Source organism: Fringilla coelebs (genome assembly GCF_963513975.1).
Source record: "Fringilla coelebs genome assembly, chromosome: 3".
Classification (NCBI taxonomy): Eukaryota; Metazoa; Chordata; class Aves; order Passeriformes; family Fringillidae; genus Fringilla; species Fringilla coelebs.
The window spans coordinates 113,694,153-113,719,130 of record NC_140030.1 but is presented as its reverse complement, the minus strand read 5'-3'; the positions used below and the strand labels follow the sequence as shown (position 1 = coordinate 113,719,130).

Below are 24,978 nucleotides of genomic sequence, written 5' to 3'. Positions count from 1 at the left end.
AGTATTTCAAAACACTTAGCTGACAAAATTCATCACTTAATTTCAAATTACTGCCTGCATTTTATGCTAAATTGTCAGTGGATGAAATAGGTAACAGTGTGGGGAGCTGAGCCTGGCAGCTGAGGTCTCCTCTCGGCAGTTTCACAGAAGCCCATTTTCCTGTCTGAATTGATGGATGTCTTGCTGCTGGCTGAGCAGGGAGCACAGTCTCAGACAGAGGCTCTGGACAGTATTTTCTGTCCTTCCAAAACCTGTGGTTTCCCTTCAGGGAATGGGATGCTCACCAAGGAATTAAACAGGCAGGTTTGATCTTCTCAGGGACATGCCCTCCATTCCCAGTGGTTTCTTTAGCAGGGCTTTCCAGCCGGGCTCTACATGAGCTTAAGATACTTCACCATCCAGTTCTCTCCATACCTGGTCTGTCATTTGCTCCGCCTTACAGGCTAAAAACCCGTGCAATAGGCAACAGTGTACAATTTTTAATTAAAAGAAAAATCACCATAAAAATCCTGTCCAGCATGCTCTGAAAACATTTCTGCTTCCAGTTCCATCCAGGACTTGAGCCAGGCTTAGAGAGTGGCTCTCAGTACACAAATTGTCTTTTAACACATTATAAAGGACCAGGAGCTACCTTCATGGGTTGTGGCATCAGAATGGGAATTCTGAATACTCATCACAAGTCTGCTCAAACTCTGGTTTAAACACCTAGAGATTCACTGACCTCTGTCTCAGTTGCTGCTACACTGCACTCAGGTTGCTGCATTTCCAGGTTGTGCTGCTGCACTCCACTGGGGCAGTTCTCTAGTGCTGCACAATGCTTCTATCACTTACATAAAATTAAAAAAAAAAAAGAAAGACTCCTTTGACTAAATAAGCTGTGATAGAAATATATTTACACTATGCACATTTTTACAGGAAATACAACTTGCTAAAAATCTGCAATTAATAACACCACCACCCTGCAATTCACTGCAGTCAAAACTAAAGGATTTGAATTTTTAAGGTTTTTATTAGAGAAGTTGAAAGTTTCATCTCAGGACTGACAATAACATAATTATCTCTCTTCATTTATTCTGTTTATAGGAATATGTAGAATTTGTTTGTACAAGCATATACAACAAAGTAATTGGTGCTTAGTACATTGAAATCAGAAATCTGATTTGTTCTAAACTACCAGTTTTCCATGCAGTCATCTTTGAATTGGCAGCATGGACAAATTTCAAGCCGAATGCTTACATGCATTGTTTTGCAATATAACTACAGCAAGCTCTGGAAACATGCAAATTAACACATTAGCAAATTGGTTTTTTATCTAATGGACATAAAAAGGTTATTCCTGATATGAAATTCTGAAAATCTGCATAAATACTTCTGTGTAAAATTAAATTAGTTATGTACTTCTCTTTTACTACAAGTATCAAGAATGCCCACGTAATTAATATACACACATATATATAGAGACCTTGTAATGCTAAAAGTCTTTGTAATTAATCAAACAATATTCTGTGCCATACATTTACTCAGTATTTACCAGCTAGTAGCATGACTGTGGTCATATAGTAGGCATGACAGCCTGAGTAGCATTTGTATCACATGCAAACATACTCTTAGCATTTCTGCTTACTAATTTTATCACGTAGCAACACGTATGTGATTTTCTACAATGTCGTGTTTCCCAAGTGTATAAATACTTTTTACATTTTCACAGTTACAAACTTTTTTGCCAAAAGCCATTTAAACAATCTTTTAAGTTACAATGAACTGTCGTATCCAGGATCTGCAACAACAGGATCAAAATGCAATTTCTATACAAGCAATGTAGGATGTAAACTTTTCTTAAAGTGCCTAATACGTAATTCCTTAGAGCACTGATCACTTTTGGCACAAATACACTGTATTTCCCTCAGGTTATCCACTGCAGTGACTTCTACAGGATATTGGGTCCCCTCAGAATTGACAGAGTTGATATGGCACTTGTGAATGACATCGTTAGGCTGCAGAAATACCTTGTCAAGTTACTGCTGCAGCTGATGAATTTGGCCGATGACTTTGTACACGCTGTACTTTTGAATATACGTAGTTACCTTTCAACTGCCTGCTGTCTGCTGCCTGAAAAAAACCCCATTTAAATATCAATTAAAATCAAACTCAACTCCTTACTCTCCTAATTATTACTTGGCATAAGGTCCCGTTCAGTGGGCTCAGGGGACATCAGCTGCGGAGCATCTGAGAAGGCGTGGCCTGGCGGGTCTGGCAGCGCGGGGCTTCTGCACAGCACATCACACATGAGAACACAAATGGGAAATTACACCACTCGAGCTACAGCTTTGTTGCCATCTGAGATGATGCTAAAGGTATCTCCTGTGTTTTGAGGCTCTGATCCTGGGATTCTGACGCAGGCAAGGTGCCTGGTGAGATACAGAAAGGAAAACAGGATGGGGTTTAAAAAGCTCTTTCATCTTCGGGTCGGGGTTTTTCTGAACAAAGGAAATTCTTATGGCAATCCAACAAAGGATATTCAGTGCCCAGTGTTAAAAAAGAAACAAAGCAAACCTTAAGACTTGGTGGTCCGTAGCTACCTTTGAAATATTAAGAACAAAAAAACCCAAAACAAACCCCTGCCAAAACCAAACCAAACGAAAAGCCCACTCCTCAACCTCAGCAATGTTATTTTGAATTTTGTTCTCATTTTAAGGATGCTGTGCTCTCCAACTTCAATTTGCTTGTTGAGGCTTTAAACCACTGTTGCTGGCCTGCGATCCATCTCTGCTTCCAGCTTCACCATCTGCTGCATCTCCTTTGCCTGCAATCCAAAATAGCCGCATGAAGTGTTGCATTAGACCTTTTGCTCCCAATGAAGCACGTTTCACACGAGAGTGTCTGAGTGAAACACAGGCAAAGCACACTGAAGGGACAGGTAACAACATTATTTTTACACCCCTTGTCCCCCCACCCCATGTCACTCTGTTTTCAAAATTGGATGTAATCCGTATATCTACAAATTCTTAGAAAATTTTTTTTTATTCTATTCTGGGAGTCGTGGATTGACTTTCTAAAGAAGTGTGTGATAAAATGCAGAACGCCAGTTTTGGGGAAGAAGTTAGGCAGATGCCAATTTTTTTTCCAGATGGGAAATATCTGGGAATGTATTCTTACTGCTGTTGTGAGAGTACTGTAATGTGTTAACGCCTGAAATTCGTCCATGATCTGGACTTGTTTCTTTCATAAAGACAAGGAATGACAAAAACCCATCAGTGTAACATCTCCCTTGCAGTAGGCAAGATTTTAAAAGTAGCATTTTTAAAAAATTGTGTATTTTTAAAAAATAGTTTTCCTCTGACCTGGAGATCCTCATGATTACAGAGGGGGTGTTTTTCACGTAATGTAATCCCATGGAGCACTGCTATGTGCTCCATGGGATTACGCACCCTGAATCCACCTGAAACTGTATCCAAATGCATTATGCAAAAGCCAGCAATGAATACATGCCAGACCTCACTATAAACTCTGCCTGCCTTGGGCTCTGCAGGCAGAGTTAAAGCTCTGTGTGTAAATGGTGACTGGCCTGGGAATCCCCTCTCAGAGGGCACTTTTCAAATTCCCTTCCTTTCTCTCTCAGACGCACATGGAGCCACATTCTCTCCTCCTGTTATCGTGTTTTGGTTTGAAACTCTGCAGTTTAAAGGAACTGAGAGTCAGCATCTCCATTTTCCCTGGGGGTTCTCAATCTGGGAAGTTATTCAAATCCATACCCCAAGGATGCTGAATAAATTGACCCTGAGGGTAATCTAACCCATCTATACAATCAAACTCAGGAGCATTAGGACAAGTTTTAGGAAGAGACAAGCCAAGCGCTATTTTCTTTGTGTATTTGCTGTATTATCCACCATGCAGGGAAAAATGGTTAGGGGACTTGATTTATTTTAACTATATTGCCCCAGAAGTTGTAAAGTTGCTTAGACAGGGAACTTTGCTATACAAGCTGCTACTTAAGGAGTCACCTATTCTGGATGTGCAAACACACATTTACACAGCTGAAAATGGGCAGATGTAGGTCTAAAGTAATGAGGGTGCACCTCTATTCCTTTTCAAGGTAAATGTGGATTTATGCAGATGTGACATACCTGCCTTCTTGAAAAATATAGCCCTGCACTTGCTTAATCACCCTTATCATCTTCTTGGGGAAAAAAGTAATTATGATAACAGCAAAGCAACCATCATAAATATGATTAAAAATTAATTGACATTCTCCATTTAAATGACTTAAAAAGCTTGAAAGTAATGAAGAAATAATTTTTAACATGAAAATATGGAAACATAATAAATAAATCAATATGTACAACCTCTTCTGAAATGTTGGCTGGATTTAGCCTGTGTGTGAAATGAAACATCCAAATAGAACAAAACCCGGTGTTTTTTCCTCAGTGACTCACACATTTCACGTTTCAGGCTTGTGACTTGACTACAGGCACGGTGTCTATAAATATTCGGTGTCCCAGTGTACTGTGTATGGAGTTCTTTTAGAGAACCTGGCTTCAAAGACCACATTAGCACCTAGCAGAGGAGGAGGAGGATCTCGCTTGTGCCATTCTGAGGCTGGGTCAGAGAGTGCATTCCAATGGGAACACACCAGCCCAACAGGACAAGCTTCTGGAACCTACAGTGGATCCATGGAGTCAGGGGCAGCCAAGGGACTCTGCTTTCAAGGTGCTCTCTACTGAGATCTCACACAAGCTAGGAAACACATACAGTAAAAGAAAAAGAAATATATTTTTTCCCTAGCCTAATGAGAGGTTTTTTTCCATTATTATGTGTCCATACATAAATGTTGTTACAGCGGGGGCTGTCAGTAGTGCAAGATGTTATCAGTTCAAGGGAGTAATTCAGATCAGGCAGTGCTGCACAAGGGGATGCTCCAGCCCTGTGCAGCTCCTTCCCTTGGAAACACAGGGGTTAACAGGGATTTCTTGGAGTAACGATTATTTAGGAAGCCACAGCAGCACAGCTACATCGGAGAGTGTAATTGCCAGAGCTTGTAACATGTTGGAATTTGAAGTGAAATTTAAAGTGCTCTTCCACAGACACTAGGAAGCTATTTCCAGCCATCTATTCTATATTTGGCTATTCTTAGCGTGGAATTACTTATTTTATTACCATACTGAGATATGTGGATACCCTTTGTCTGACTATCAGCATTAGCAGTTAATCATATGTGTGCTAACACTAAAATGCTTTTCTTAGATCAATAGACACTCTCAGAGACACAATTTAGAACTCTAAGCAGATCTTCCAGTAACAGCAGCTAATGTACAAGTTAATCTCTAAATATTTCCTCTGCGCATCACTGTTCATATTCATCTGAATTTCAGATGCTAAAGCACAAATACTGCTAATATTGTGTCAGGCTCAAATATCTGTGTGCAAACAAGATTAGCACTGTGCTCACTGTGTCAATGGCACTTCCCAATGGTTGCATTTACAAGGAGGGCTCCAATGATAATGATTTAATTTAGAAGGAAAGCACACTGAAATAATAATTTGCTTATTATACGTCCATCCTACCTTGTGTTTGAGACACTGCATGACAGGATTTCAAAAGCTGTTTGTACAAAAATAAAAATGTCAAAATCGAGTAATACAACAAGAAGCAAATTAAATGAATGAAAACTGAAGTGAGATTGAAAAATTAATGCAAGAAAAACATACATAAAACAAAACAAATTTAAATTTACAACAGTTTGTACTGAAGGCTGTTTCCACCCATAATTCCACTTTTCTCCACTGTATATTTGTATGAAAATTTTCTTGCCTTGTTCTATCAGGAAAAAAAAGTGCTTCAAAATCCACATTAAACAAACACCCCCTGGATTCAACTAACTTCCATACATCAGCATCTGTAACAGTGATTCCAGAGCCAGCTGGGGGTTGCACAGGTCTACAAGGAAACGGTCCAAACAGTATGTATGGAAAGATATGCTCTGATGGATCAAATCAGAGTGAGTTAAAAATCTGTTAAGGACAACCCCTATGGTGGAGGCCCCCACAAGCCCACACAGGAGTGATAACCAGCACATGGAGGAGTTTATTCCATTTAATACCTGATGATTTATCTGACTTAAATGGCAAATGAGCACGCTCCCGTAGGCTGCTGCCATCCCTCAGCTGCAGAGCTGTAAGCCCAGGTGAGGATGTATCTAATTGCTCAAAGAGGTGACCCTTCAGTGACTCACACTTATCCCAGCTCCCTTACACTGAACATGATTATGACATTATGGTCAAAAGTACAATCAGATTCATTCTCTCCTCTCCTTATGTATTTTAAAAAATTGATCCAAAGCTCTCTGAAGCCAGTGAAAAGAAAGAACGGATAACACCATAGCTCTGGATCAATCCCATCAGCTATCACAGTGACACTACAGATCTGCCATGGCCCAAACACCTTCCCCAGGTCCTGCCTCTCCCAGGTCCTGCCTCCCTGCCTTTAGATGCTGCTCAGGAGCAGGCTGACTGCCAGATCCATTCGTGCTGGATGCTGGAGATGGCATCTCCAGCAAGCCTGTGAGGGATCGGGGTGGGATGCGAGGTGTAACCCAGGAGGAGGTGCAGCGATCAGCAGAGCCGTGCTGGCGGGGGCTCGGTGCTGGCAGCGGCTCGGTGCTGGCAGCCACCTGAGATCTCAGAGTGCTGTCTCCCCCTGCAAGTCAGCAGGCTGCAGCTTTGGGGCTCTCTCCTGACAGTGGAAACACTTGATTTGCCTGTTCTATTCCCTTCCCTATCTCTCTGCAAGATGGCTTCAATTTGTACTATGGTGTCTTGCAGAGAGTTCAAGTTCTGAACATTTACCAAACAAAGAAGTGAGTACACAGCCCTTAACCAGTAGTGGGTATTAAATGCTCCCCTTCTCTCTCACCTCACTGAACTGCTGGGTATATTCCCCTTGCAGTTTACATTTTTAAGTGCAGTACTGCAAGTCCATGCAATTATTCCAGCTCTTCTGGCTCAATCTTTCAGCAAGGGAACTGCTCAGAACATAGCATTGCTTCCACCAGAAATAAGATTAGAATTTCCCTTTCCTTGCCAAGTAGTTTTTCAATTAAAAAAAAAAAAGAGCTTATAAACTAGCAGAAAATAATAAGGTATTTTAATTAGGAAAGGGTGTATTAGTACAGATAAAACTCCCCATGCTACTGCATCTCTAGAATTCAGTCCAAACTCACTGTCTTGGAGTTCAGTGACGCTTTGGGCACGTTCCTCCTCTAATTTTTCAATCAGTGCTAGAAATGTAAGTTCCAAAATGAAGTAAACCGACTTGCCTGAGTTACTTTTGAGGAGTAATTAAAATGGATATGCTGGGTCCTTAATGACTGTCATATCTGGCTAAGGAGTATCAGTGTGGCTGAACAGCTGAAAGGGCACTCTGGCTAAGGAGTTCAGCTCCCACAGGCTCAGCTGAAACAAACCTAGTGCTTCTATCATCATTTAAGTCCCCTCTTCATTTTGACTCCCAAAGTAGGTAGTGATCAGGAAAAAGTCCCCATTTTGGTAAGGACTTAACATTCAGAAGGATTCTACTTAGCCTGACTCTGGTTACTGTTTTCTCTAGCTTGCTTTTCTCCTAAGCCTTTAAAACAAGATACCTGCTCATTCTGCTTCTCCAAGACTTCTAAGTGCTCAAGTTGAACTTTTTTCAACTGATCCATTTCCTTTGACTGCTTCATTGCCAGCTGTGATTGAGAGAAAATAATGGGGGGGAGAATATAACACATTATTAACAAGTAAAATAAAAACCTGCTTGAAAGATACACACATGCATGCTGTCTTGCCCCATTTAGGTGGCATAAAACACCACAGAAGGCCTAGTATATCGCCCAAACTTAATAAAAGCTTAATATTATTATATTATTAATAGATATAATTATTAGATACATATTATACATATTGCACATTATACATAGACTTGGCAAACACACAGGAATGAACAGTAATTCTGTTAATTCAAAATAGCTTTGTCTTGTATAGATGTCAGATCTTTTATTCTACAAGTATGTGCAACAAAGCAAAGACAAAAATCTACAAGAGCTGGATTCTCAACACAGAATGAGACTCTTTTTCATTCTCTCCACAGAGGAATGAAAAAGAACATCCAGAAGCAGTGCCTAGTGACTTTCAAGGTTATAGTTACCCTTTTTCTCTCTTCCAGGAACTTTTTTGTGTTGCTGCTGTTCAGTTCTCTGACTCGCCTGAAAAAATGAAAATGTTCTCCATGAACATCACTGGGAAAAAAAGAAACCCAAAAGCTGCAACAGAGAAAACCACAAACTCTTCAGGTGTATTTTGTTTTCTGATTGTCTGTACCAGGTGGGACTAATGGCAAATTGTACACTCCTCTGGCTACAGAACTTTACACTTAGAGACTTCCAAGTATATTGGCAGTATGACTGAAGGCTTGACTGCTGTGAATGAAGTTTGCTTTTTCCTTACTCAAGAGTGGTGGTCAAAACTTGAAAAAAATTGTTTAATTAATTTGTGCATCCCTTGCTGCATGCTGCTGTCAGTTTTGGCATATAAAAAGTGCTGTGTGTCTTAAGAGTGGTAATGGGAAAAAATCATCCAAGGATCACAAGCGAAGTTACACTTATCAATGCTGCAAGCTTCTTAAAGCTGCTATTTATGCATAAATTTAAATATACTATTAATAGTTACATAACATAACTCAAGTGTCTCTGCCTAAGATTTCTGCCGTGACAGAGAACAAAAATAGTTCAAACAGTTGATTCAGCCCACAAACCAGAACTGCTTTCAGACCTGGGAGCAGATTCACCTGGGAGTCATTAGTGAGGTCTGACACAACAAAGCAAATGGTTACCGAGGGCTCTGACAGCTCGTCCTCCTCATGAGCTGGGGCTGTGCAGCACTCAAGGGACTTGGCTCAGGCTGTGGGACCAAAATAGCCCAGTGCCAAGGAGGGGATATAAAAAAGGAAAGAACGAGCCAGATGGCAAGGCCAAAGTGAAGGGGAAACCCCAAAGGCTTATAACGACATCACTGTGTAGATTCTGCTTTTACTCCCTTCTCAGTCAGGTCCCCATCTCACTGAAAAATCAAAAAAATATAATGGTCTTGAAGTACAAAAATTAAAATTCAATAGTGTGATTGGACCTACTCCAGTCAGTCAAAGATGATCAGGGCATCAGAGTTATTAATGGATAAATATGAGAAAATCACATTTTTTCCTAAAAGGGTCATCTAAAATTGTATCCAGCACAATCTTTAGACCTTCGTTTCCATCCATAAAAGCATGGTTTTAATGGAATTAATCTACAGCTTCCCCTGTCAGCCTTTGGCAGCAATCTTCCCTTCTCAGGAAGGGATACTCACCTCTCCCTCTCAGCTTTGTTTTTGATGGATTTGTCTTGGCTAATGGCTTTGCTGTTCTCCATGGATATTTTAGCCTGGTTGGCACGCATCTCCTTGCTTTCCCTGGGCAAAAGCAAACACAGTCATTAATGCCTGAGGTGCAACTGTAGTGGAGGTTAATTTTGTGAGGTTACTTTTTCCTTGAAGTATTAAGGAAGAAGAAGGAACAAACAACACTCAAATCCCCTTCCTTTGGGTAGAACTTACACAGTTTGAGCAGGGATCCAGAAACCTCCATTTATTCCAGAGATTATTATTGGAAAGACGAGTTCAAAGCATTTTCACACTTTGAATATTGTAAAAGGGTATAAAATACTCTCTTTTCTCCCTATTATATGAGTTGTCCTAGTACAAGCTACTATCAAAAATGCAATTTGTCTTTTACAACTGCCTAAAAATGTACGAATCCTGCACTTAGAAGGTAACAGCAGTATCAACAGTAATAATGTTTGCTAGTTGTGGTATGAGCTGACACTCTTCCTTTTAGAACTTCTACTTTGGGCCTGTGGGCCTGAAAAGAGGGGTCTAGGCCATAGGCAGGCTTGTGTTTGGTTTCTCCTACTGGCTCAGTGAACCTTTTAGCCTTTCCTGTGAAAAGAGAGAGCTCTTTAAAAATTTTTATTAAAGAACTGTGGTGCCTTTTTTTCTTGGTTCTAAGGTTGAACATTTCCTGGATACAGATTTAAAAGCAGTGGTATCACAACAAAAATTAGTCTGGGTTCTAAAAAAAATATGATGCATTGAAAACATATTTCACTCCAACAATCCTTTCTTCAAATAAAAGCTTTTATTTTCCTCACTGAAATTGAAGTGATTTTCAAACAGCCTGTCTTAAGAGGAGTGCTGAAATAATTTATTTTGATTACTGCGCTGAAGGATATGAAAAAAGTCAGTGAGTGTAGGTGTTCAAACTGACTTAGCCTGTTTGCATCAGACACAACTTTAGAGTGGAAGAAGTTAAGAGGATTAGAGGACTACAGTGCATCACTGATGATTTGGAAATGAGGCACTGGCCATGGAGGTGGCTGGCAGGGCCAACACATCACATTGTCTCCAGCAAAAACATTCTCCTCCCACAGGCAGTGGTGATTCCCGGAACTGGAAGAAGTGGATAAGCCAGGATGGTAAAGAAAAGAAAAAAGGATTCTGAAAAACATGGCACTGCAAGATTTAGCTGCTGATTCCCTACTGAGTCATAGTGACTGCACCTCTGAAATTTATACAAACATGTCTTTTGAAGGGATACTTAACTTCCAGCATGAAAGTCTATCCTTGGAATTTATATATATATTTAGATGACATCAAAGTGCATTAACATGTCATTTTCTGACACCAGTATTGTTTGAATAAATAGAAATCTCTTCTTCTATTAAAAAAAAACCCACCACACAATTTTTCTCTCTCTCTCTCTCTCAGGTTATTTTATCTGGAGTACATAATGCTTGTGAATAACAGCCTCATGTCCCCAATTCCTGACCTGCTGCAGGATCACCACCTCCAGATCAGCCAAGGGAACTCAGTCTGGGGAGGCAGGGGGCCCAGCACCCCTGCAGCTCAATAAGCTTCAGATTTTTAGCAGTACCTGCTGCCTTCTGCTTTGTTTTTAAATGAGCCCAAAGCACAGCCAGAAATTGCTTTTTGTGCCGCCATGGAGGGAAAGCACCTTTCCTACAGCAGGCATCATTTGAGATTATTGATCTCTGCTACAGCCCTGTGCCCTCTGCTGTGATACCCTACTGATTACCCAGCTCAGAGAGAGGGAAGTGGTGAGCACAGCCTGCTGAGAGCCTGCCCCACTCCCATGCTGCCCTCACAGAACCCCTTGTTCCTGTGGAGAGACCTGAATTGTCTCCTGACTTCTAGAGATAAGGACATGCCTTCTTACACACAATATATTACATTAAAAAGTTTACAAATTATGAAGTGTGATACCTTTTGGGGGCATTATTATTCACATTTCAATATTTCACAGTCCAAATTCTTCTGAAATATTCATACATTCAGACACAGTCTTAAATTTGTTTGTAACAGCAAAGTTCCCTGTCTGCACATAATTCCCAAATAAGCAGAAGCACACTGAATTGCAATGAATAAAGCAGAAAGAATATTGAAGGTTGTTACTCCTGGGACACTGAACAAAGAGGCTTCTTGATTTTTATCAGGATGTAAATTATCCAATCTGATTCTTAGTACCTTTAAACACAGAGCAATACATGAACACGAATGATTTATAATAAGAAGGCAAAATCCATTGCTAAGAATGTGAGAATCATATACAAGAAATGATAGAGGGATGCTTAAACAACATACAGATGCAGAAATTCTAAACCCAAAGATTAAAACTATGACAAAAAAGCTCTTTAAAAAATTTAAGTTTTGTCTTAGTGTATATATAGTGGTAGGCAGAAATGACAGCTTCTAGCAAAGTTAAGAGAACGTGGAACTATGTATGGAGAAGAAAAAAAAAATTATTTTTACAGGCCATATATTAAGAAATCATCTTCCAAGCATTCTGATGAATTTCAAGTAGGATGGAAAAAAAGACTCAAAAAAAGAGAAAGCGATGTGATGTCCTGGGCTGATACTGCCAAGTATGACTTAGAGGTACAGAACCAGGGACTGCACCCGCCTCTGGCTAATCATTTTTGAATGATGAATTTGTATAGTAATTTAAGAGTTTGTGGAGTTCCTATTTGACTGGGTATGTTTTGCAGGACAGCTTGGAGAGATGGGTTTACACAGATTAACATAAAGATGAGCTCACTACAAGCCTTTTGCTGGGACAATTCTCTGCTGGATGAAAAGCTTGCAGCTCCCAGCATGTGTTCTCTCTGACGCAGAGACACGCTGCTTTTTTGCTCAGGAATTTAAAAACTCATTCCAATTCCTTCTTCAAATGTGATTTGTTTTATTTCTTTTCCCCCCATGATTTTTATGTGAAAGGTGCTGAAGACAATTACGTATGAATCTACACATGAATATATATTTTATGTACACACATATTTTATGTCCATATGCTTTTAGGCTGCTTCAGATAAGAGAACATAGGATAAAAAAATTGTTCTCCTACTTACCACCATTTTTAGCACTGTGACTATAATGTGCATTTATTTGATTTCAAATAGGCAGGATGGTTAATTTCAAAAGCATAAGTGTCATGTAGCATCTTCTGTGTGATTATAGCAAGATATTGTATGAAGATAACACATCAGTCTAATGTAGCTTATACTGCAGCCCCTTTTGACCTCACTTCTCGTGGATCTTTCTTACAGCCAGCAGTGCTATAAACACGAGTCCCCAGCTGACAGCAACTCCAAAGGATATTTCTGTATTTTATACGTCTCGGTTTCCAGCCTCCAAACTGAGGTTCCTGGGTAAAGTCAATGCAAACTACAAATGCTTCATCACCCCTGCTGCCTTTAAGGAGGTTCAGATGACCTAAATCAGCTAAGAAGCCCATTCCTACATCTACCTGTTGGAGGTTAGAATTTTCCTCTCTCTTTTTCTTTCTCTCAGGGAATTTTGTCCCATTTGTTGCTAAGAGACAATAATGACCGGGTACCTCAGAGACACAAAATAAATGGCCAAGGTGGGGGAAGGATGCAGGTGTACTCTCCTAGCTGAGGGGCTCTCTTTTGGAGGGCAGAGGTAGCGGGAGATTTTGGCTGGGGGTGAGGCTGGGCTGAGCTCCTCTGGCTGATGGGATCGAAGGGGAAATGCTGCAGCTGCTGTGGGGAGAATTCGCCACCACTGCGGGGTTCTGTCTCCCACGACATTCTGCCATGAGCGAGGCTCTGCTCCTAAGAGCAGCTCTTGCACTGGGACCTTATTAACACCCCGCCTCACGGGAAGGGATCCTCACCATCTCAGGGGAAAACCCGGACCCCGAGTCCCCTGCCTCTCTGAGGGAGCTCTCCGGGCCGTGTTCGGGAGCCAGGCCGCCGCCGCCCGGCCGCGCCGTTCCTCTGCTCTGGGGGGCTTTCACTCCGCTCTAACCCCACGCCCCGGCTCCTGCTGGAGCTGCAGAGCCTCTGCCCCATCTCCTGCGTCCCTGTGGGGCCCGCTGCACTCCCGGCCCCGCGGTTCCCCTTGGCGCCGTCGCTGCCCGGCCCGGCCGCCATGGCCGCCTGAGGGAGACGCGGCCGAGCCACGGCGCCCCCTGCTGGAGCGGGAGCCCTGCCCCGCCCGCGCGGCCGGCAGCCAGCAGCGCCCCTGGTGGCCGCGGCCGGAACTGCAGCGCAGGGACAGCGCCCGCGGCCGGGCTCTGCTCTGCTGGTTTGTCTGTCTGTCTGTCTGCCCTGTTACACACAGTAAAGAACTGCTGCTCCTTTTCCCACAGCACCGCCTGACAACCCCATGATTTCACAGTTATAATAATTCCGAGGGAAGGGGGTCAGATTTTCCATTCTGAGAGGTTCCCACCTTCCCCGGCAGACACCAGGACACCACCTAAACCTTGCACGGCTGCTTCTTCCACTTGTACCCTGCATGCACCCACTGCCTCTGGAGCTGTCAGTGCAAAAAGCTAAAGCGTTACACAGAGCAGGCCTAAAGCAAGCGCTCGTTCCCAGGCAGCACTGCCTGCTCACCTGTCATGGGAGAATTTCAGCTGCTGGGTTTGCTGTTCGTGAGCATTAATGAGCAGTTTCTTCAGCAGCTCGCACTGCTGGTTCAAGTGCAAGTCGCGGATCTCTTGCTCCTCGGCGCTGTGCGTATTGATCATCTCGGACCACTCCTTGGTGTGCTGAGCCACGATCTCTTTGACCTGCAGGGGGGTAACACCAGCCCTGTTAGAGCCTCCAGACAGAGCAACTCCTCCTGCTGCAGAAGGTGATGGAAAGACAAGCACAAAATGGGTTCTAAAGAACGCAGCTAAATTGTGAGAAATGAAGTTGCACAAATGAAGCTGCTTCACAGATAGCAAAGCCACTGAGGGCACTGCTGGGTGGGTATAAAAGCAATGTAAACCAAACCCTACTATTAAGACACTATTACCTAAAGTGCCCTGAATAGAGTGGCTGAATAAATAGGCTCTTCACTGTATTAGCATTGTTTTAAAGCTTCTCTGACATCAAGCTAATAATAAAACAGCTTCACGCTTTTGTTGCCAAGAAAAATATACGTATTGAAAGTACTGAACTTAACAATGGAAAAACCTAGTGAGCAGGATTTCTCTGAGGGCTTAAAGATAGCCTTTGATTTTGTGGAGACAGGTTCACAAACACAGAGCAGTTATAGAGAAATCCTGTATTTAGTACAACCTGCATCTGAAGATGGGCTACCTATCTTTGTTTTACAGTCATTAAGTCAGCAGGGAATCTGACAAGTATTCTTCTCTTGCTTATCTCCCAAGCCTCACAAGAATAATGAGATTAAAGTTTTGGAATGTTCCCAAGAGACAGTATTAAGAAGCCTAAATCACCAAAGTTGTTATTATAATATCTCGCGCTCATTGATTTCAAAAAGAAGCTAATAGAAAGATATGTTTTAATAACCTTTAATGATTATCTTTGGGTATTTTGACATGCTACCCTACTTCTCCATAAATGGTATACAAAATGTGCCTCCCAATAAATCCATCTTCAGGCAAACATTTCAACTACAACCAATAACATCTGGGTCACCTTCTATGAAAGCAAACTCAATCCTTTTTAACAAAAATTGCCACCATTTTGCTTAGAAATTGGGGAGAGAAAGGTGAGAGAATGAAAGTGAGAGAATTATGCAAACTCCAGCTAAATATCTTAGCTGGGGTTTGCATAATGAAGAACAGATTGTCTTGCACACAGTGGTGAAGGTGAAAAAAGGGGAGATTTTATCAGCCCCAGTCTCCATTTCTGCCCTGGAGAGGCTCCTCTGAAGGGCCCCTCACCTAAAGCTCAAGCTGCCCAATAAAGAAGGGATCTAATGAAACAAAGAAGTGAGTAATTCTGGAACAGAGCAGGATGACTACTACTACCTAAACCCCAGATTTGCATTTAACTACAGCTAAATGGTGGCCTCATATCAAAACAGGTACAAGCAGCTGATAGAGAGCAAGCTGGAGTTTTCTGCAGAAAACAACAAAAGCCTTCTGAGGCAGAAGCTGGTATGACTAACACAAGCCCAACTGAGCAGGGTGCCTAAGAGTCAGCGTGCCTCCAGCAAAATGAGCCATGCTCCTTTTTGTGCCCATGGAAAGTGTACAGCTAAGCCCAGAGCCTGTCAGCCATGAAATGATGTGGAGGATGGGGTGCAGTTTGTGGGAGTAGTGTTTTTAATAAGGTGCTCATCAGTACTGCCTTCAGAGCCTGAAAAACATGAGGATTCCGTTTTAAAATGAGTACAAATAAATGCTTGGATGTTGCGAAGGAAGAAAAATGAACTTTTCAGAGGTTGAGGGGCAGACACTCCAGCTCACCCACAGCACCACCTAAGGCACTTCAGTTTGAGCCAAGCTCAGCCCACGCTCCTGGTACTGCTGATGTGAAATTGTGGGCAGGTCCAAAGCAGGATTTATCACTCTTACACTCTCTGGAAATGCCCCTCTCACATCTCCAGGGCCTCAAGCACCAAGACACTTGAGTGAGGTTGTGTGAGTCTCCTCTCAACAGTGACCTCACCTGGCTTACCCACCCCCAGGGGGACCTAGGACGCACTTAGGAGAGCTAGAAGGCATGGCTGAAGGGCTTAGGAAAACACATTCCTTTCTTATTGTCAATACAGAGTTTCCTGATGGAATCAGCTCCCTCCGCGATTTGAATTCAAAATGGTGCAGGTAGATCAGCCCAAAATGCTGGGTGCAATTTGGAGCACAGCAGCAAAGGGACTGTGCCCTCAGAAAACTCCCCCAGTCACAGAAATTGTTAGTATTTCCAAAAGACAAGTGCTGTTACGTGGCCCAGGCAGCACGAGGCCAAGTGTTCACCACCACCACAGGCATTCCAGTAAACAACAAGAGTTTACTTTTACTGAAGGCCCCCTTACACCGTAAAGAAAATGCAAAATGGACTTTGCACAAAAAAAGAATACAAGACAATAAAAAATAATAAAAAGAAAAATGACAATAAAAATGATAAAATAGAAGCCATAGTGGAAGTGAGTATTTTGTGACTTCATTGTAGAGAGTTTACAAAACAAACACAGAGGAACAAAGACTCAAGGGCTCATTGCAAATGAATAATGAAACAGTTGTTTTAAATGGTGAATGTTATAAACAAATGGTGAATGTTATAAACAACAGAGGAGCCTGAAGGCAGGAATTCTGAATCTCAGGTACACTGATACCACAGGATCATATAATATCTCACAGAATTATTGAGTCCAACTCCCAAAGACAAGGTGACGGTGTGGTAATACTTAGAGAAAGTATTTAATCTAAGAAGGAGGAAATAATCAGAAGAACAGCCTGCCTGTGTTCATGGACAGATGTGCTATGATGTGCTGCTAATTCCAGAAGCAGCAGGCAGTCTAAGAAGCAGGTACACCTCCTTGTAAAACAAACTTTCCTGTGAAGCTTGAAATGTGAAAGAGAAACTTTCTTTTATTCCATCTCCACCAAGGCAGAAGTCTCATTTCAGGTACAGCAAGATATAACCTGTGAGAAGGATGTAAGGGATGTGCCAAACACCAGCCACAAGACTTTAAACACCCAATTTGACTCAGATTCTGAAGAACTTAAAACTCATGGCCATTAAATCATCTGAAATCCAGTTCTGCTGCAGATCTGTGAAATGCTTCAAAGTTCAGCTGTGGTAAATACAGAGAGCATCCCTGCTTTTCTCCAATTTATTAGCAGCATATATTTAATTTTTACTGGGCTGTGTTCTTGTCCTACTTTCTGCTATTAAGGCAGTGTTGCTTGTCCTAAAGGACAGGAAAAATAACCATTAGCTTCCTTCTCTCCTTGCTGTTCTGCAGCCTGAGTTTGTAAGCCTGTCCTTTCATCTGTTCCTACACCGGGCCTAAGAGACTAATTAAAATCCTGATAAGGAACCTTCTTTTGCACAGCATATATGCAAGAAGTTTGTTTAGTCACTAAGTTCAAGCAGGAATGATCTTTGAAGTAATCTTTCCTTTTTTTCTTTTCATCCTCTGCCCTCCTGATATTGGGACCTACTTTCCTAATGCAGGCAGTAATTTGCATTTGCTAGGTTAATTGTGTGGGAAGTACACGCTGGGACATTCAGATTTCATTTCAATATTTTATGTCAAACTTGGGCTGGATGTTTCCTCATGACAGGAGGAGATTTGGAGATGAAAAGGTCTCTTTGGTGCTGAAGGTGTCTGCAGGCACGCTGAGGCACAGAGCTGTACTGGAGGACATGAGCTGTAATTAAAGATGAATTACATTCCAATCTGATATATCAAAATTAGTGGGCCAAACGCTGAGAAATGCTGAACAACTGTTAATTAATCAAACTCCCACTATATCAGTTTAATGCATTCAGCATCTCAGAATTTAATCTAATTTAATTACTCCTACCTTCATCTAAGATAAGAGTTAATTTCCCCATGGTCTTGAGCACCGTTTTCCAACCTGTTGCTTGCAAACTTTTGAATGATCTCCAGGAATAATTCAAGGGCCCACACACAGAGCAGGTGAAATAAAAGAGGTTGGTAAATAATCTGGACTATTTTGATGGAACCACAGCGAGCAGGACATTGAAAATCATTAGAGGAATCTTCAGAGGGGGATGATTTGCAGAGGAGTTCTTTGGGAATTATCCAGTAATCAGAAGCTTGAAATTTCAAGTCTTATATAAAGTCTTACATTTCAAATCTTACATTTAAGTCTCCTTTCAAAATGTCATCCTAAAACCTGACATGGGAGTGGACAAAAAATCAATCTTTTTTTTCCAGGTATGGATTAAATTAAAAGGAACCATTTTGAAAGCAGGATTTTGAAAGGAACAGGCTCAGAAACAGAATATATTTGTGGAAAGGGAGAACATGAGTCACATTTATTGGATTTGGAAGATTAATGAACATTTGGATGTTCCTTGTGTACAAATGACACCTAACTCCAGACTATGAGTGATTCAGGTGAGAGAGAGATCAGAGCAAATAAATTTCTGTGTAATGTCATTTCAAATGAGTTTTGGAGCTTATGTCTGGGTGATTGGGAGCCAGTGATCCTCAGAGAGTTTGCTTCACTAAGAAAGGAATGATTTTTTTTGTTTTTTGACTTAACAAATTTGTTTTTGTTTAAGGAAAGGGCTCTGGACTTTTCAAAGGGGAAGAAGATAGAGGGAATAAGAGAATCCTTTAGGTTTTGTTCCTGGGGGGGTTTGCTACATCGCCAGCTGAGAGGGCAGCAAGAAAGTAAACCTTGTTTAGAAAATGAGGATCTTCTCCTCATAAAATAATAAAACCAGAGAAGAAAGTTCAAAGAAGGCCAGATAAAAATCAGCTTGTTCTAGCCCCAAAGATGTGACTGTGTTTGTGTGTATTTTCTGCTTTTATCTGATTCTTTTCACAGGCTTCAGCTTTTACTGGGGGCAGTCTCCAGTACTGCCTCCAGCTGATTTGTACATGGGTGAGCTCCTGGTGTCCCTGCCACCTCCAGTCTGGACAGCCTGCAAAACCTGTCAGCCAGTCCTGGATAAGCCTTCCAAAGGGACAGGAAGCCAGTGCACACAGCAGGGGACAGAAGGACAGAGGAAACAGCTCTGAGCAGCTCCAGGGGAGCCAGGAGCTCGAGAACAGCTTTTCCAAACCAGCTGAGGCTGAGTCCCAGGGCACTCTTATTCCCCAGGACCTTGGAGAAAACAAAGCAAGGAAGCCATGGGAAAGCAACAAAACAAACCAACACTAGAAACAGGGAGGCATTTGGTGCAAGAGCAACTTGGGCTCCTCGTTCCCTAAGAAACTGACTACCAAGGCAAGGCAACAATGATGGAAAATGAAATAGAAACTTCTTTATGTATGTATTTTGGGAATGTATTTAGCATCCAAATTTCATATAACACATATTCTCTTTGTTTAACTAGAGCTGACACAAATGACCAGTTTCATTTCACAAGGCATGAATATAGCGCTTTCTTCAAAAATTTCAAAACAGCAGGAAATTGATGTTGCTTTAAAATTTTTTTTAAGAAACACTTTTAGACACTCAATTACTCCCATTCTTTTCAATGTGTTATTATTGCTGAAAATTATTCATATGCTTCCAAGAAAATTAACTACCACTTGGGTCTCAAAATCTCTCTTCCAGAAGTTGCATGTGTTAAAATTGGCTGTTTGCTTACCTTAGATTTGTGATCTGATGTTAGTGTCTGAATTTTAATTTCCGTTTCTTTCTTCAATTCAACGCAATTACTTCCTCTGAAAAAAAAAAAAAAGAAAAATTGCAAATGTGTGCCACAAGTTAAACATCTCCCCATTCAGTCAGCACCTACTAATTAAAATGTTAATCAAAGTTGAAGTGCTGCACCGTATTGGAATGAAATTATTTCTTCTGGCAATCCATTCACAACTTACAAAATATTGTTGGATTAATGATCAGTCAATTCAAACACCACATGATTAATTCTAGATTGGCCCAGCAATTATTCTGTTGCTGAGGATGTGTCAGGCATCTCCATTTATGACACTTGGTTCCTTTTCCAGGCTTATAATACCTTGCCAGGAGAAACCAGTTTCTGCCTGAAAACTTACAGGCCTGTCCTTGTCGTGATTTTAGACTCTGTTTTAAACCTAATTTGGTTTCTTACATTTAGTTTGAGGCAGCTGGCCCAGTAAGGATGGTCATTGCTGACTGCAGTTACATTAATCCATGTTTGCTCCAGAAAAGGAGATTTATGAAACTCTTAACAAGTTTAAATCCTATTTTCATATCAAAGTATGGCTAAACTTATAGAAATTAGCAGAAAATTTCATCATCAAACAGTATCAGGAAAGCCCTTACTGAAAATAGTGTGTCTTGTTTTCCCAAGGGCCACCAGTCATTTCTTTTCTACCCAGAGCAAGGGGAATTAACAAAATTTAACACTGATTTGACACTTTGGAAGCCATCTAAAGTCATAGAGAAAAGTTCTGGCCACTGTCACCTGTGCCTGAAAAAACCCAGCAGCTGAAAGGGAAGTGTCTCTGATAACACTGGGATCAGGGTGTGGCTGCCATGGAATATTTGGCTTGGTGATCAGTATGAAAGACATTGATTCTTGGGAATGATCAGACATACTTTATCCCAAAACAGCCTCATTACTTCAATCACTGGACTCTTCAGAGTCCCAGACATCCAAACCACCGGCTGATCCTGTCTCTGGAAACACAGCTTTCATCCTGGGCCAAGGCAGCTCCTGGTTGGGAGCCTGGGATAATGGAGAATGGCATTGTCCCCAGCTGGGGTCAAGCAGCCAGGGCCAGCCCAATCCAGGGTCACCTACCAAGCTCACTCCCACTCACACACACTTGGATTTCTGGGCAGTCCCAATCAACCAGAAGGATCTTTATGTGCCCTGACTCCAGTTCAGAGTGGGAACACAACCATACCTATTCCCATATGCCTCTGGGATTTGTAAGCATTTCAAGTGCGTGACAGAAATAGCACAGGGAGCAAAATCCTGTCCATCTGTCAGTGAATTAGCATGTGATTAAAACTCCTACTTTGCTGAACAATATGCAGTTGGCATTTGTCACACCATGTGGCAGAAATGGACCACAAAAAAAGTGCACAACAAGATCAGAAGAGAAAGCTGTCTTTGCACCTATCAGAGACCTTTCTATCAGGAAATGATCTGACAATTTCAATATGAAAGCCTTGAAAACACGTTCTACAAGCTCTCTTACAACTTTTACTCCTTGCAAATGCTCCAGAATGATGGCCAAGAAAATGGAGCATGTCCTGTACTCACTGAACCCAGGGCTCTGGATTCATCAGATCATTCAAGTTCAACCAAATTTCTAAGTGTCAACCAATGCATGCACTTTTAAGCATGTCCTCTAATACTCTGCACAGCTGGGCTGTGCACTAGGTACCTTGCAGAATGGGCTTTCAGGGCTCACCCTGAAGGAAGCCCTTAAGATATTTTGCTGTGGCATTAGAAAGTGTTTTTACAGCAGTCTGCCAGGTACTGGTTCTGATTTGGCTGCTATCAGATGCACACAGTTAGCCCTGTAAAACTGACAGAGCCATCAGGTGATTGGGAGCTCTGGAGCCCATGGAAGCATGGAACTGGGGTAAGGAACAGTGTCTGGCTTTGCACTGAGGCTGCTTCTGGAGTGGCCATTTCCAGTTTTATTTTTAACTCATAGTATGAAACTAGCAAAAAGGCTTTGGTGTCCATGCATTACAAAATTAAGAAAAGATGCTGCAAGTGCCAATTAAGTGACCTCAAACTGTGGACTGCTTTGATACTTGTCCCCTTTTGGGGTGATCTGGAGAGCACTGTTATCCAGGAATTCCCATATTTATTGCACAGAGACAGCCATTTCCTCCTTGAACTTTCTGGCACGCCTTCCTTGGCCATTTTATCTGGACAGGCAGAGGCACTGGCTCCTTCCCAGGCCAACAGGAACCCTGAGATTCTTAAATACCAGAGCTCAGGGAAACCTTTCTGCCCCCACAGTAATTATGGTGCAATGCCCAGAGCTCACGTTTCTGCCACTGTAGGAAATAACCTGACTGTAACTAAAAATGCAGCTGTATCAGTAACCTTCTCAGGCTGATGCATGATGCTGCTTCAAGCTGCAATGCCCTTTTTTATTGAACACTTTAATCCAGGCCACAAAAGCATAAGATATCAAATCTATTTAAAGTCTAAGGGAAAATAATTAAAAAAAAAAAAATCTTACCCCTTCTTCTTGATTGCCTTCTCCAACATTTTCTCATATGACACCTTTTCTTTATCATACTGGGCCACTATTTTGTCAATCTGTGTGCAGTGCAACTTCTGCATGGCACTGTGCTCCTGGAAAACAGCAGGGCCTTACCATTAGGTCACTGGATTTTTGATGGGCAATTTCCTTACAGCCTACAAAAGCAGTGTACAAATGGACAGTTTTGACAGAGGAACTGAACCTGGTCTAGCCCTGTGGTATTAAACATTCCAGGTATTCCATCACAAGCACTGAAACTTTCCTTCTTTGTCTGAAAAATCAAAACCTGCAGTGAACCTCAAAAATATGGTACATTTTAAAACAAAGCAATGAGGAAGGAAAAAAGTCATCTATAGGAATAAATGTCCATTTAAGTACAACTCTGAAGGTCTGGCCCACGATCCCCAGTGACAGCAGCACTCTCACCAGTGAGAAATCCCACCTTGTGGCAGACATCCCCTCTAGCAAGTGACAGCAAGCTGTGCAATACAACTTAGCTTTCTATTTTCCTTTATCAGAAATGATGCAAATGTTTGACCAGCACGGAGAGCAGCAAATATTGAATTTCCACTGCAATAGGAAAAATGCTTCTTTCATTCATGTTATTGTATTAATACCCAACTGCCCTGCATTTTATCCAGCCCTGGCAAAAAGAACCTCATTAATTAAAAGAGCTTCATCCCAGACTTCATTTTTTATAGCTCTTTTTGCATCTTTTCCACAGTGGCTATTCTACTGCTCTTTACTACTATTATTTTCTATATACCTTTGCCTTACCACAGTTTCTGCCTCTGCAAATGCTAATTTAACACTTTTACACTCACTTTTACCAAAACACTAATACCAGTGCTGCAATGCTTTCAAAAAGCTAGTATTGGGCTGTGCCCCAGCACTCTAACATCTGCCAAGCCCCTCCCCAGGGAACACACACAGCTTCCAAGTGCTGTATTCAGAGTGGGGCACTGAATTTGCTGCTCCACAGAGGATTTAAAGGGAAACACACAGATTCTGTCAATATTTAAACATGCCAGCCTCGCCAGGGGGTGTTTGCAGTGACTAACCAGGCAGGGAGAAAGAGGGAGAGTGAAAAGAGTGACTCAGGCTTGACATCAGCCAGCCACAGGTGAAGTAACTGAGAGCATCTCTGAAAATACCCACTCCCCTTTGAGAGAGCAGAGCTGCCCAATTCTTGCCATAACAGACTAAGAACAAACTCTGCAAAGCATGAGACTTCTGCCCAAACTTCTGCCAAAACTCTAAGAAACATGAGTGGGTTTTTACAGCATCTTTTGTTTTCAAATGCAAAGCTCCAGTTGCTAATGTGTTCTAGGTTGATTCAGAACAGGTTTGCAGGTAGAAGTCTCCTCAGGCAGGTTCTGGTGATTTCCTCGAGCCCAGTGGACCTGCACAGCTTTCACATGAATGTACTCACAAATGACATGTCCTTACAAACTGAAGGCACAGTCCTGCCAGGGCTCTGAGAGGGACCTAACTGGTATGGAAAGACTCAAATCACAGCAAGGGTATCCACAGGAAGAGCACAGAGAGTCACATCCTGCTGCTCTGGGAACAGTGAGTGTGTGTGTGCAGAAATGCCAGTGTTATTCCTGTCCAGTGTCTCCCTAAAGCAACAGAAATACTGTGCACAGCTGAAAACTGAGGTCTGGAGGATTCTCACTACAGGATACAAGGATGAGGAAATAAAAAGAAGGAACTAACATTTCCAGCTCAAAAATCCATGTTGCAGAACTTTACTTGTCTAGAGCCCCCTCATCTTTTGCACTCCTACTTCTGCATTGTGAAATGGAGATTTTTTCATGCTCTTTTTTACTGGGCTTTAATTCAAACAGTACACATTTTCAATGACAATATGAATGTGCAGCAGATGACTCTGGGGATTTAGATCGATTATGCAATTGTGGTTACTGTCTAGAACCATTGTAAATTCCTCAAGGGGCACCTGTGACCATCCCTGTTGTGTCTGAGACTGCTAGGACTGTACAGCACAATCCTCTGTTGAGCTGCTGGGCTGGTAGAGAATAAATCAAGGTAATCCCTCACTATCCTTTCTCTTCTGTCTAGCCCAAAGAGCACAGAAACTACCTGACAGCTCTGAGAAATATGAAAATGAAGTAGGGGCCCATAAAAGCAGGCTGCTAGAAAGTGAAGGTGGCTGAGAAATGTCCTTTTCTTTGCCCAGCTGCCTGTGATGCCACCCCAGCTCATTCTCCTGAACAGTACTCACCATATAACTTGATAAAGAAGAGATATAAACTAAAGGTCATCACTCAGACACATCAGCTGCTCTGCAGCTGAATATAAGATCTGGACAATCCTTCATACTGGGAGATTAAAGTTACTTCAGGGAATGTAGGCAGGAAAAACTCTCCCTCAAAAGCAGCCAAATGCAGGTGTTTTTATGGATGTGCTGTTTAAAAAATGGCATTTCTGCACACTATGCAGAAGTGACTGGACATATTCTTTTAAAACTACCTAAAGCTCAGGTTACCAGAGCTGAGATTCAAGAGAAGTCATTCCTAACAAGGAGATTTTTTTTAAGGTGGTGACAATTTCACGAATTTGCCACCATTTTTCAAAAGTCAAACACAAGGAATACCACAGCAGCTGATAGCCCCCTCCTGGACTGAGGTTTGGCTCATGTTCTTTGCTCCCAAGAGCACTCATCTGCTCTTCAGCAATCCCAGCAGAGGATTTTGGGAGAATGTTATCACGGCTGCAGGAGCCCAAAAGGCTGAAATG

General features: G+C 41.9%; 1 protein-coding gene across 7 annotated transcripts in view; it reads right to left on the bottom strand.

Annotated features, from left to right (window-relative positions):
- Window positions 1-750: 750 nt before the first annotated feature.
- PLCB4 (phospholipase C beta 4) overlaps window positions 751-24,978 on the bottom strand; it is a 175,399-nt gene continuing 151,171 nt past the window's right edge. For 6 of the 7 annotated variants that reach the window (XM_084203734.1, XM_084203733.1, XM_084203737.1 and 3 more), the window contains 8 exons: window positions 22,195-22,310; window positions 19,647-19,722; window positions 14,007-14,182; window positions 9,379-9,480; window positions 8,183-8,240; window positions 7,638-7,724; window positions 5,563-5,599; window positions 955-2,803 (listed from right to left, as the gene is read on the bottom strand). In XM_084203734.1, coding sequence (XP_084059860.1) covers window positions 2,715-2,803; window positions 5,563-5,599; window positions 7,638-7,724; window positions 8,183-8,240; window positions 9,379-9,480; window positions 14,007-14,182; window positions 19,647-19,722; window positions 22,195-22,310 — 741 coding nt within the window. In that variant the 3' untranslated portion in view covers window positions 955-2,714. Of the gene's footprint in view, window positions 827-954; window positions 2,804-5,562; window positions 5,600-7,637; window positions 7,725-8,182; window positions 8,241-9,378; window positions 9,481-14,006; window positions 14,183-19,646; window positions 19,723-22,194; window positions 22,311-24,978 lie in introns of those variants that run through there. The other variant, XR_014616088.1, reaches the window with a different exon arrangement.